General features: G+C 48.9%; 1 protein-coding gene across 4 annotated transcripts in view; it reads right to left on the bottom strand.

The window, feature by feature from the left end:
• The window catches only part of CSMD2 (CUB and Sushi multiple domains 2), a 312,235-nt gene that overhangs the window by 24,289 nt on the left and 274,511 nt on the right, over positions 1-13,435 (bottom strand). For 3 of the 4 annotated variants that reach the window (XM_030039537.2, XM_030039535.2, XM_030039539.2), the window contains 7 exons: positions 12,976-13,170; positions 11,412-11,585; positions 10,870-11,043; positions 7,985-8,158; positions 6,944-7,132; positions 4,155-4,328; positions 1,686-1,868 (listed from right to left, as the gene is read on the bottom strand). In XM_030039537.2, coding sequence (XP_029895397.1) covers positions 1,686-1,868; positions 4,155-4,328; positions 6,944-7,132; positions 7,985-8,158; positions 10,870-11,043; positions 11,412-11,585; positions 12,976-13,170 — 1,263 coding nt within the window. The remainder of the gene's footprint in view (positions 1-1,685; positions 1,869-4,154; positions 4,329-6,943; positions 7,133-7,984; positions 8,159-10,869; positions 11,044-11,411; positions 11,586-12,975; positions 13,171-13,435) is intronic. The other variant, XM_030039538.2, reaches the window with a different exon arrangement.

Here is a 13,435-nt window from a genome sequence, read left to right as displayed (position 1 = left end):
TGAACGGCCTGAGACCCTCTGTGCTCATCTAGCAGCTAATCTGGAGAGCAATTTGCATTGAATTCCCCAGGCAGGCGAGCGCCGGTGACCTGTGAAGCCCCATCAGGCTTGATTTTACTCAATTTTGGTGGCTGAGAGCAGCGAACAAGTGGCTGAGTCAGAGAGCTAACGCGCCGCGGAGGTGCCGAGCAGCTCCGCCGCTGCGCTGGAGCTTTTCCACGGCAGCACCGAGGTGCCCATTCCTTCCAAGCACCTGCCTGGGCACTCAGCCCTCATCTTCATTTGCCCTGAATTCAATCCCCAAATTAATCTCCTCTCCCTCTCCTATAAATACCTGTTTCAGAGAGTCGAATGTAAGACTCAAAGTGCAGTCAGAAGAACACCTTGTAGTGGTTGCAACTCGCTGTGAATACAAATGAGAGACAGAGCTCACCGCTCATCACTGTAAATTACCTTCCTGTATTGGCCAGTCAGCACTTAACATTAAATGACTACATTATAGGCATAATGTTATTATTATTCATCAAGTATGAAAAAAAATCTGCCAGGGATCCGTATTTTGGTGCCTCTGGAACCTGATGGGTTATTTATCCTGAGATTAATGAACAGAGCCTTTTCACTGAAAGAAAAAAACAGAGAATGAAAAAAACCCGAGACCCGAGTGTATTAATAACATGATTCAGTGTCTTTTCAATCAAGAGCTCCATCAATTTGGAATAAATTTCCAATTCATTTACAAACTCTCTCTGAGCTTTTGGCTTTCAAAACAGCTGGAGAGAAGCACTTGCCCAGGTCTCCTCGCATTTGGTATCCTGCCTCGTTCTGGCTTTTGTTCTTTCCCAATTGATTTTTAAACACTTTTATAAAACAGTAGCAGTGAGCAGCACAGCTCAGAGAATCCGGCTGGGGGGGTTTATTAGATTGGATTATAGGGTCTTACTTGATTCCTTCAAATGGAAAAATAAGGGGTTTGGGGTTTTCAAATACGAAAATATGCTTACTGGATTATAATTTGCATTTTGTGTTTCTGCTTAATGTAAATGACTCTTGCACGTGCCAGTTCCAGCTTTGACAGAGGTTTGAAGCTATTGACATTTCTCATTCTGCTGAATTTCCTCAACAAAGCAACAATGAATTAGTTGGTGGTACCCACAGATCTTACGCCAAAATGGAGCATTTCTGATCATCTAGCTGGATACATGATGCAGATCAAGAGACATTTACCCCAGTGATTCTTGCAGCGAGCCTGTGAGTGACAGTCTCGGGGGACGACTGGGAGTGAGGACCAGATCCCAAAGGCTCTTCTTCCTACTCTATACCTCCATCCAGATGTTGGCGTGAGCCTGAATGACCTGAAACCCTTTGTACCATCCCGGCGCACCCTGCAGAGCGGAGCAGAGCTGGGCATGCAAAAAGGTGATACTCATCCTCTAGCACTGAAAACCCCTCCTGTGAGACGTGACCTGCAGGTGCTTGGAAAGGGGACGATTGAGGCTCCTTGATATACGCGTGGTATTTGGAGGAAACGATGAACAAGAGTATTATTTCTCGCAGCACCAGACTGTCCCTGGCAACTAAAACAGAGGGGACGGGCTGGCTGGGCAGCTGTCCCTGCTGTGGTAATTCTGGGGACACCACAGCAGGCTTGGCGTGACGCGGGAGAGGACGCGGGGTTGGAAAAGTACCTTCGCATTCCGGCTGCGTGCCGCTCCAGGAGCCGTTGGCTTGGCAGGTTCTCTCGGATGAACCCCGGAGCACGTAACCGGGCTCGCAGCTGAACCGGACCACGCTGCCCACATCAAAGTCATCTCCCAGCCCGATGCCATGTGAGGGGATCCCTGGGTCACCACACAAGCCCTGGCTGCCTCCTGTTAAGAAAAGAGTACAGTATCAGCAGAGTAAGCACGTCATGAGGTTTGACCCTTCTCCCCTCTCAACTGCAGGCATCCAGAGGGCCAGCACGCAGATTTGGATCGCGTGACCGACTCCGTTTAACTCTGACTGGCCTTCAGCAGAGCGGGGAAATTCCAGATGAAATGTCCCCTGACTCCAAGAGCCCGCTGGTTTTAAGCTGGTTGCAAAATACGGCCATAACTCCTGAATCTCAAGATGGAGCCCTCACCAGCTGCAGCTGCTTTCCGTGGCAGCTGCTCCAGCAGACAGCAGCTTGGTTGCCAGCATCAGTCATGAGGATGGTTTCCCTCCAAGCAGAAATTACGACATGCTCCGAGCCACCTCAGCACGCCCTATTGTATTTGCAGAACACGAAGCTGTTGGGTTTGGAGCACGGAGGCAGTAGGGATCCAGCTGAGAAACATCCGCTCGTACAAGTTGTGAACGCTTTGAGCTGCCGGCTGTAAGTCAGGGGGACAGGAGGAAGGGAGCAGCTGTAGCAGATGCCTCGCAGGGGTTCTCTGGGGCAGGCTGGAGAAATGCCCACCTCCTTACTGCCTGATACAGGCTCACACCGCGAACGCCTGTTCTTGGCTTTCTCCGCTAATGATCTGTGTAAACATATCCACCCCCAAGCCAGAAAAGACTATTTCACTCCTGCAGCTAGCAATGAAGTTCCCGGTTCCTGGGCCTTCTGAGCTTTGCTGCAGGTACAGCCTTTGCAGTGTTACGTGTAATATAAAACATAATGAGCCTATTCACCATCTGGGGGACGTACTTACTCATAAAGAGAAGGGGGAGAATGCTCCAGGTTCAGCATTTTCTTTCACATAATGACTTATAGCAATAAATCTTTTGTTTCACCTTGCAAAAACTGCCGTCACACCGTAGCGATCTCCCGCACGCAAAAACCTTTGGCAGGAGATGATCTGAGCTGTATTCTGCCTCCTCGCTGCTATTGTAACTGTACCACCCGAGTCTGGTGTAACAGAGGAACCTCTCCCCAAGCCCTCGGGTAGAAATCACGGTTCTGAGGTACTGGGCACGCACCTGGCCCCCAGTCAGAGCGGGCCTGTCCAATGCCATCAGCCTCGGTCTAAAGCTGCCTCCACGAAGTCATTCAGAAAAAAAATCAAACACAACAGATGTCAGTAGGAACTAGTCAGAATAACGCTGAACGTTTCCAAAAAATCCACCCACAAAGACGACAGGAGAGACAGTGAAAACCACATGGGGGAAAGGCACGAATTAGAGCAGAAAACCCTTCTGAGCAGCTACAGATCAAGAACTCGGCTCTGCAGATATGGCTTCTGAATACGAGGATGACTCTGCCTGATTTCTTTTTCCCTTCCAAAGCAGAGGTTAAACTTGGTCAAGTGGAGCTGCTAAACCTAAGTGGCATAATTAAAAATTAACACTTGTCCCACATGCTTTGCTCCAGCTAAGCTCCTATTTCGTCTGCCTCCAGGCTCTCTGAGGATCAAGTGACCGGATGGTGTGGGAAGGGCTTTGCACAGCATCCTGCCAGTTATTCTGCACCCTTCCTTCCGCTGGAGGCCATCGGCTGAGATCCCAGCACCCCGATTTCAGGAAGGCTAGGCAACCATATCTCACGGCATCCCCCACGACTTTGACCCGAGTCCGTCTCATCAGGGACTTTTTGTGCTTATCAGGATGTTTTCAGTGCAAGACCTCTCTCACTCTGGCACGGGAGTGGGGACGGACTTCTGTTGCCAAACTGCTCTCAGCGGAGATGCTGATGATGTGGAAACTCATTGTACCAGCTTTCACTTGCCTTGTGCAGACCTGGGATTGCTGTGGTGCCATAAGAGCAGATGTCAGGCCCTGGAAAGGGGCCACATGGGCTTCTTTTGTTGGAATGCATGAGAAAGAGGGTCACATGCTGCAGATCGGATGCAAGGACTCGATTTCGTGTAAGACACGTTCGTCCCATACAGGCTCTGCATGGAGAAACCTGTAAAGCAGCAGGCTGCAGTACACCTCCTACCACAAGCATTTGCTGCAGTGATGTATTTCTCATGTTGCAAGCTGAGCAGTTTACTCTGCCAGTGCTTATCATCCAAGTTGCAGGAGACCGGATAGCTGAGAGGCAGTGATTTTCAGAGCCTTCCACAATCTCCCTCCGTAGCACGCGTATTTCTCCAGCTCACCAAAGCACATCAGGCTGTTCCCTCGCAGGATAAAGAGGGGTAGCGGAGGACGGGACTGCCCCATCCCCTCCCTTCTGAAGCCCACCTCACCTGAGCAGTGCGGCAGGGAGCCGCTCCAGCGCCCGTCAAGCTGGCACATGCGAGTGGAGTTGCCGATCAGAGTCCGCTTCCCCAGGCAGCTGTACCGGACCACGGAGCCGACGGTGTACTTGTCACCCGAGATCTGAGCGTGGGGTGGGGAGCCAGGGTGGCCACAAGAGACCACTGTAAGAGACAGATGCAACAGCTTCAACCGCGAGGGAACTGCCCGTGAGGCTCGTTCGAAGGCAGAAGCAGCAGGTAGACAGCAAAGTACTGCGTGCTTGAGGTCGCTGCACGGGACCTCGGCAGCTTAAACCCCCTCGCCTGCCCCAGCGCCCACCAAGCACCCGGTGCCTCGTGCCACGGTGCAGGTGTGGCACAGCAGACCTTGCATCGGTCTCCTTCTGGGGGACGTGAGCTCATCCTGTAAGAACTGCCAAGGGTTTGTGCGTAAACGCCCAGTCCTGACACTGACAGGCATTTTGCAGGTTCCTTGGAAAAATCATCCCTTCTTAAACGTGAATATTTCCATGCACACCCTCACCCCCACCCATCCCCGGCAGCGGCAGGTCCTGCGACGCAGAGCTGCAATTGATGCCGTGTCACACCTGAGCAAATTATCCTGGCAGATTCTGAGCACTGCTCACTCAACCATCGCTAGTAAAAAACCACCGCTAACAATAATTAATAGGTTTACTTTAGCCTAGCAATCAGAGTGGGGACAGGGAGGCTGTTGACAAATACACTGACAGATCTAGGGGCTATTAGACAGGTTTGGATGAGGCTGCTCAGCGTAAAGACCATGCACCACTCGGTTTCTGAAGGAAAGCATCCGTAACTGATATCTTATCTCCCTCTGCTAGAGTCTAAAAATACCAATACTGGCATTAGGTAGAAAACATGATGTATGTTTCAATAAAAAGGAGAGCACGCGTATGTTTGGGCACGTGGGCGTTGAAATATACTGGTGCAGAGCTGTGACTAAAACCAAGGACGCTTTGCAAGGAAATGGGTTTGATAGCTAATACTTAAACTCACACTGTAACTAACAATTTAATAACAGATACTCCAGCAGACTCAGCTAAGCTTAAAACCTGTGGCGGTATTGAGGTTTTTAAAGGATTTATATACACAGTGTGAAGACTGTTTCTTCTGATGCGTTAGGCTCTGCTCCCGTATACTCTACTTATTGGACTCGCTCTCCCACCCCTCAAAGGGGATCAACTCTGTTTTACTCCCTCCTCAGAAACAGGCATGAAACAACATTTGCAACCCAAGCTCGTCTGGCATCAACCTTCTTAATTTATATTTTAGAAAGTGCCTAGTAATTTTAGGTACCCAGCTATAAACACTTTAAAGGGGTATGGGTTTCAGCACTGAGCACATCTTAAGTTCAACACACAGAAAACAAAGACATGCAAAATTCTCTTTCTTTTTTTCTTTAAACTATTAAGCCCATGAATCCAGATAATCAGTCGTAAAACTGACCTGAGCTTCCAAAGTTTTGGGAACGCCCACAAATCCTCCAAGTCAATGGCTGCTCAACATTTTAAGGAAGGAGATCCCTTTTATACTTAGCTGGAAAGCTGTGGACCAAGGGAGCCTAAGATATTAGGCGCCCAGGTTTTAAAAGGTAACTACCCTCCTGGAGCCCCTGTGGCTGCAGTAACATGCGGTTATCACTTGTCAATTCCCCATGGCCTGTGCAGGATGCTGCAAATGCAAGAAGGTGGCATGCTGCTAACAAAAGGAAAGGAAAACGTGCCCAAAACTACTTCGCGTGACTAGGTGCCAAAGGATAACACAAGAAAAAAAGAAACAATCATGGCTTTGGAACAGCTAAGCTGATTCGAACTTAAGGAGCTCCATTTCTGACTTCTTTAGCGATTCGCTATGCCAGGTAATGAGATCGCAGCTGCTTTAGTCTCCAAAAGGACACAGTAGCTGTGCTGGGGGTTGGTCTGCGAGGGGTCTGCTCCTGCCTCTGCCACTAGGCTCACTGGGCAGCCCTACGTCAACTCCAAATACACTTTGGACCTTGGTTTCCCCCAGTGTAAAACAGGGATACCACCGCTGACATCTTTCACACAATGCACAAACATCTCCTGGACTAGGTATTACTACTACAGCACGAGACCACCGTGAGTATTATTTTGTGTCTTTCTACACTATTGGAAATAGTCCTGCAGCCAAACCCATCACCCAGAACCTCCCAATTCTCTCTACAAACCACAGTGCCAGAAAGGGCCAGGATACTGTAAAGAAAGGGGAAAAAACGTAGAGCAAGGGTCAGGAAGCAAATCCTCTTCAGCACCTGCGCTGCGGCAGAATAAAGGCTGCATTTATTTCACCGTCGCACTGTCATTTCCCTCCCCCAAAGCCGCGGGGATGAGTGGGTGTACGGAAACTCAGCCGTGCCCGAGCGGTGCTAAACACACTCTGTCCTCGGTCAGGCTAATTGCACGCTGCTTCCTATGAAGATCTGTGTTGCAGAAGTTCCGCTGCCCTTCTCCACCTGCAATACTTTCGCTGGAGCTGCACGGAACCAGTAAAACTCAGTGGGAGCTGCCTTCCCCTGCAGAGGGAAACCATCTCTGTCTAATAGGATTTCTCTCCTCAGACCACATATTTTCCTTCCATGGGCAGGATCCAGAGGCCAGCGAGGCTGATGGAATGATTCCCATGGATTACAAAAGGTTTTGGATCCAGACTTTCTACATGACCATTCACAGCTAAACAACAGAGAACTACATGGGATGAAAGCCTGTGGTGGATGGGTATTATTCTGAAGAACTTACAAAGACACTGTGGGAGGGCACGGTCCCAAGTGCCATCGCCCTGACAGGTAAGGACATGTGTACCCAATAAGTAATATCCATGGCTGCACTGATATGAGACAGTTGTTCCAAAGCTGAATCTGTGAGGACCACTTGGCTGCACTTGTCGGATGCTGTTTTCCAGGTGCCCGGGGTCAGTACAGTTTACAACTGCAAACAAACAACAACAACAAAAAAAAACAAAACAAAGGGTGTAACAAAGAACAAAGGATTCTCCAAAACCGAGCAGGAAAAGGGGAAAAAATTGCAAATCACATATTCCACAATTTCAGGGTTGGGGTGGGGTTTTTTTTCAGTCTTTTTTTTTTTTTTTTTTTAAGATTCTTTAGGGCAGAAATACTAAAAATCCTTATTAAAAGGAAAAAAGAGAGAGTAGAGGCAATCCTGCAGGCTCTCACCCTGCCATGCGAGGCGCAGCAGCAGAGCCTTGCTCTCTGGCCCCAAACCGGGACTTACATTAGCCAGTTGAGAATAACTGATTTCTTGACCGACACAGCAACAGTATTGACAGAGATACTGGACTAAGGGAGTACAGAGGAAGGGAGTGCAGGGAGGGGAGGGAATTTGATAAGTGAACTTGAGTGCTAATACCAGTGGAAGTAGGGCAGCCTAGAAGGACAAAGGACTGCGCAAAGACAGTGGCGTTTCCTTGGAGTAAACTGGTCTGTGGTTACCAGGATGACCTCTGCTAGGGGTCTGGCCTGATATTTTCTTGTGTCCCCCCCACTTACAACACGCACTTCAATGTCTTGGAGGATGCGGGGCTGGGCAGGGTCCACTAACAGTTTTGAGCGAAGCCCAAGGGAAAATCAGGTTTGTTGCATGAGATTTACACAGCGCTCGGAGCTCAAACATCACTTGTACATTCCTGAAGAACTGCAAGATTTGTTTTACATGACTTTATGACAGCAGCAAGCTGGATTTTAGGAACCCAGAGAAACCAACGAGGAAGGCACAGGCAGGTCCCATTTGCCTCGAGCGGGGTGGAGGCAGACGACTTACCGCGGCAGGCGGGCAGGGTGCTGCTCCACTGTCCGTTGGCCAAGCACTGGGACTGCGATGCTCCTTCCAGGCGGTACCCAGTGTTGCACACAAACTTGGCCACATCGTTCAGATTGAACTGACTCCCTTGGGTCAAGCCATTGGCGGGGTTGCCAGGGTGGCCACAAGTGATGGCTACAATTAGAAATTGGAGATATTACTTTTTTGCCCGGAAGAAAGTGGATTATCCATTGGAAGAAGTTCCCAAGGAAGGAGACCATAAAAAACCCCCACATCAACCCTGAAACCCACACTGACTTCAAAGATTTGTGGCCAGCTCTGTTGAAATACTGAATCAAGTTGAGAGCACGGTAACTTTGTTCATTTTACTGGCACAAGAAATTCTCTGAACTGCTCTCTAAGCGGCTGAGTGCCAGCATCCTACTGACTTACACCGTAAATCCCTAGAGCTCCTCTTCAAAAATCCCAACTACTGCTATTAATCTATTGCCTTACATTACCCTGGGCATCACACACAGAGTCACGAAACCTGATGGTTTCCTCCCTCTCCCTGGTGTAAGTCAGATGTATGCTCACTGCAGTATAAAGTTACACCTGGAGGGATAGTTAGAGGAAAAATATGAGAAAAAAAATCAGGTTTCTAGCATATGGCCTAGAAAGCTTACATCTGCCTGCTTTAAGTTTGAAAAACTTTTGGGGAAAACCTTTATTTCTAAATCCCTGAAATGAGGATTTTTGTGTAGTTCTTGTTCCTGTGGCTGATGCTAGCTTGGGCCAGCGACGAGGCGAAGGCCTAAAGGGTCCCGGTCTGAGCTGCTCTGACAACGCCCAGGGAAGGTGCAGAGACAAAAGCTGGAGCAGCAGTAAGCTCACAGAAAACTGAAATTCAAAGTGCTTTTGCCTGGGCCACTCCGCTGGCACCTCGGCCGAGGCGGGCGATGCAGGGAGGATACAGCCCCTGCTGCGAGCGAAGCCCGGAGACCTTGGCTTGGAGCACAGCAGCGAGTTCCACTGCGCAAAAGAAACGTCAGGATACACCATAAAGAGATTTTTTGGCTGCTTAAGGAATGCGACATCTTCCGACAGCTGAGGACAAAGCAATATTGATTATTGTCATGCTGAAAAAGGGTAATGGTCCATCAGTAAAAGTCCAGCAGTTTAGCTGTACAGCTGCCAAAGCCGGAAGGGAAGATGAAATTCCCACAAAAGATCCATAACACATTTGACTGCCAGGGCTGGACTGTACCACAGGGATGGGAATTTATTCCTTATGCAAGCTGATGACAGGTACAGGTCTAAAAAATATGAAGCAAGATAGCCTTTCAGTGCTGCAGGAAGCAGATGTCAGATTCTCTGAGGTACTTCTGAATATGATTATACGTGTTTTGAAACAGGTGATGGATTCTGTCCCAGAAAAAAAAGGCTCCCCACAGTTGGCATGGATCAAAAAGACCTGTTCTCACAGAGGAAGCAACTGTAGCAGGTTTAAAGAGAAAATATCAGGACAATAGGAAATTATAATGTGCTAACATACACAGTGCCCCGAGCTTCTTCAGAAGCAATAAAGCCTCAAGGCATCTAATTTCAGAGCCGAACAGTGCTCTGCTTTAACAACATTAAATTTATGTTATCTGTAAGGCCTAACATAGTGTAATAACTTCAAGGCCAACTTCTGCACAAGACACCTTTACAGATCTCTGCACGAAAGCTTGGTGGGCTTTCAGGCACCGAAGTCAGAAGCTGGCACAAAGCAGAGCCCGACAAAGGTGCTGCATAGGAACCAGTCCTGTACTGGTTCAGTAGTCAGAAGACAGACACAGATGAGTAATGTTCATCTGCTTTGTTCTAATGGGTTTGGTCCCTCCCGAAAGAAACAAGACGAGCCATGAAAATGGATGTTTAGAAAATCCCGCATTTCCATAAATCTGCCTGACAGCAGGAGGACCTCTATCAATATGATTTCCTGATCCAAGGTTAGTAGGCATATACTTGGCAGGTAAAAGTGAATTAAAACTTTCTCAACAGAGCATCTTCAGACACGAGAGTGATTCAAACCTACCTACAGACCCAGAGACAGCCATTCCAATAATTCTTTTCCTAAAAAGCTCATGCAGAATTGTAGACATCCACCAAGTTTTTGAGTCCCCGCTAACCTTGACAACTCAAGTCTGTTTCTTATTTTTAGGCTGGAATCTGCATATTCATTGACAGGTCATTCCTTACTTCCTATCTTGTTGTTATTATTGTGCCTCAGCACATAAAGCTCTAAACCAGACAGGAGAGATTGGAAGCAAACAACTGGAGAATCATGATATGAAATACATGGAGTGCACTGTCCATTGATAAGAAGATGCTTAAACTTATTAACACCTTAGAGCTCCAGAGACTGACTTAATTAGCTCACTGGAAAGATAAATGAGCAGGTTGTACAAGGTGACTTGTGAATGTGGATCAGAGGAGGAGAGAGACTGACTCTCCTCCGGCACAGAGCACGGGTCTCAAAGACGGTGACAACTGTGGTGTCCTTGGCAGGGCTAGGTCTGCCTTTAACCACCCTGCACCCCGATAAAGGGTGGTCTCCTCAAAAACCACACCTTCAACTGGGCTCACCCGTTAGAAATTCAGCGTATGAAAAACACCAAAGAAAGGTGGAATTTACAAAGCAGAGGGAAGAAGCAAAGCAGCCAAAACTGCAGCGTTGCCACTCCTGCCACATCTCGGCTCTCTCCTACGTGAGCCCCGGGGACGCTTGTGCAGCACGCTCGCTGTGTGCGTGCAAAGCGGCCGTACGCAGCCCGGGCGCGCAAACTCTGCACAACCGTCTGTACATATGCTCCTGTCCTCTGACCGTCACCGAGGCTAAAGAAATCTGACAACATACTTACGCACACAGACAGGCGTCTTCCCGGACCAGCGGTGATCCTGCTGGCAGATCCGCACTGACATGCCGATTAGGCGGAAGCCGGGGTTGCACTGATAAACCACGCTGCCGCGGTAGTTGTAGTTCTCCCCGTTGATCTGCCCGTTGACGATGGGACCGGGAACGCCGCAGTGCCCCGCTGCAGGAGGGAGACAAGGAGAACGACCGAGAGCTCGCGCCTGCCCTCGGCAGGCACCGCACACCACCCGGCCTCTCTGGGCGGACCTGAATTCGAGACTCTGCAGTCATAAATAAAACCAGAGCAGCAGTAAAAACAACGTTATCATTTTTAAAGCTCTCCTCTCCGATGTCAAAACACCTCTCATCTGCTGAGCAGTAAGGAATCAAAGTCTGCTTCCTTTTTATACCTACTTAAAACCCTACAGCTTCAGTAGTGCTGAATCCTCGCTTGGGTTCTTTCCTGAATCGGTACCTAAAATTCCTATTCCCTCCTGAAACGCCACCGGGACTCTTTCCCAACAAACATCACGGATGCTCCACACCTACCCAGACATCTCACTTCTGCTCCGCTCCAGAGTCCGTTGGCCATGCACTCCCGCACACGGGACCCTACCAAGGTGTAGCCAGTGTTGCAGGAGAAGATGGCTGTGGCCCCGTAGCTGGTCAGCGTGCCGATCTTGTTCCCGTTAGGTGGAGTCGGCAGGTCTCCGCAGGAGATAACTAGAAGAGATCCCAAAGTACAGTAAGCGAGAACAGGAGGGGAGCTATGTTTTTTAAAGAAATGCGCTCGGTGACGCTTACCACCACAAGTTATTGTTGAAGTCAGAAATGAGTAGGAAAGATTGTTAAACAGTTACACGGGTAATAACGATTCAGAGTCATGTTACGTGAGGCGACAAATATAAGCGCTATTAATAATTATGCTTCAGGACACGAGAGAAGTACTAAAGGTAAGACCGGCTAGGAAGAAACTATAGTGGTTTTTCACACAGGAAGTTTTTAACTCAGGAATATTTCTACTATGAACCCATTGCTAGATACAGCTGGGAAGCCTGACTTCCAGAAACGCCACAAAATGGCACAAGGTTTCCAATTAGAAAATGACACCCAGTTTTTTCTCACACCGTGGCTTCCAGGACAGAGCTGACGTCTAAAGATCAGACTCACAGAGGACAGCCAGCCAAAAGCCTGCTCTGCGGGGCGCAGCTGGAGCCTGGCCAGGAGCCCATGCAAATGCAGCTCCTGGCCACAAACTTCAGCTCTTTATTTTATCTACCTTAAAGATCTGCAAACCCTCCGGAGCTTTTGCACTCAGCAAGAAATCAAGAGACTCACGCTGGGTGCTTCTGACCTCAGAGCATTGCCAAGATCCCGTCATTTGAATTTAGGTGGCAATAACGCTGAAGAAATAAAACGAGGTCAGGCTCACGCTCCTGGATCTGGCTGAAGAGCTAGCAGGGGTAAAACTACATCTGTCACCGACGTCAGCAGTTGCATCTCTAGAAACAAAGGGAGGCAGGAGGGAAGGGAAAGCTGCCGTTCTGAGGGAGAAATTTTTCTGTCTCTATCCGTGCTTAGAGAAAAAAAACCCTCCACCTTTGACAAAAGAAAAGATCCAAAGCACAGCAGTCATGTCAGAACAACTGAGCGAGCTGCTTGTTTGCCAAGAGTGTTTTTGATTTACAGGTGACACTGCTACCCTTGTAAACTTGGCGTTTGCATAAAATTGGAAGAGGTTAGGCTTTAAATCAGAATTTTTTTTCTTTCTTAAAAGCAAACTTCAGAGCATCTGGCACCAGTGACAGCTACACTGCTGGGACCCGACAGCAACAGATGAGCTAATGTGCTTGAGTTCTCGCAGCACTGTTTAGATTAAACCAAGAATCAGATCAACAGATGACCTCTCCCAGCATCCAAACTCTCTTCTACCCGAGCAGTTCTGCGGCCACGCTCTCAGACGCTGCCAAGAGCGGCCAGGGCTGTGGCGTGTTCAGACACCAACAGCGGACCTTGCGCACCCACCGAACAGAAAACAGAACCCCCATCCCCGGCAAGGCATCCCGTGAAGCTGGCCTGCCCCGGCGCAGCCCCTGAGCTTCACCGCTCTTACTTTTACAGGTCGGCATCGGTTCGCCTATGCTCCATTTCCCGTTGGCTTGGCACTTGATGACCCGCTGGCCTGTGTAGTAGTACCCGGGGTCACAGTTGAGCATTAGCTGGGCGTTGTAGTGGTACTGGATCTCGTAGGTCAGCCGCCACCGACCATGCTCAACTGCAATGCTGTTGATATCGGGACAGGTGACAGCTAAAAACCAGATGTGGTGAGTCAGGGAAAAGAAATGAGACAAAAAGACATTAATAGGTATTTAACTCCAGGGCACTTCAGGGCATTTCAGCCAGCATGCTGGCTTTTTAACAAGGGGACCAGTATTAGCATCTCTGTTTTACAGGTGGGAAACCAAGACACCACGAGAGGGGACATCAGACCCACGTTCTGCAGGATTAGAAACCCGGTGTCCTAAATACTGCACCTGTGAGGCAAAGCCGTCCACGCTAGAGCTGGAAGACAT

This window comes from Aquila chrysaetos, chromosome 16, assembly GCF_900496995.4.
Source record: "Aquila chrysaetos chrysaetos chromosome 16, bAquChr1.4, whole genome shotgun sequence".
In the NCBI taxonomy this organism is placed as follows: Eukaryota; Metazoa; Chordata; class Aves; order Accipitriformes; family Accipitridae; genus Aquila; species Aquila chrysaetos.
Note: the sequence above shows the minus strand (reverse complement) of the source record. Positions and strands in the feature narration are given on the sequence as shown.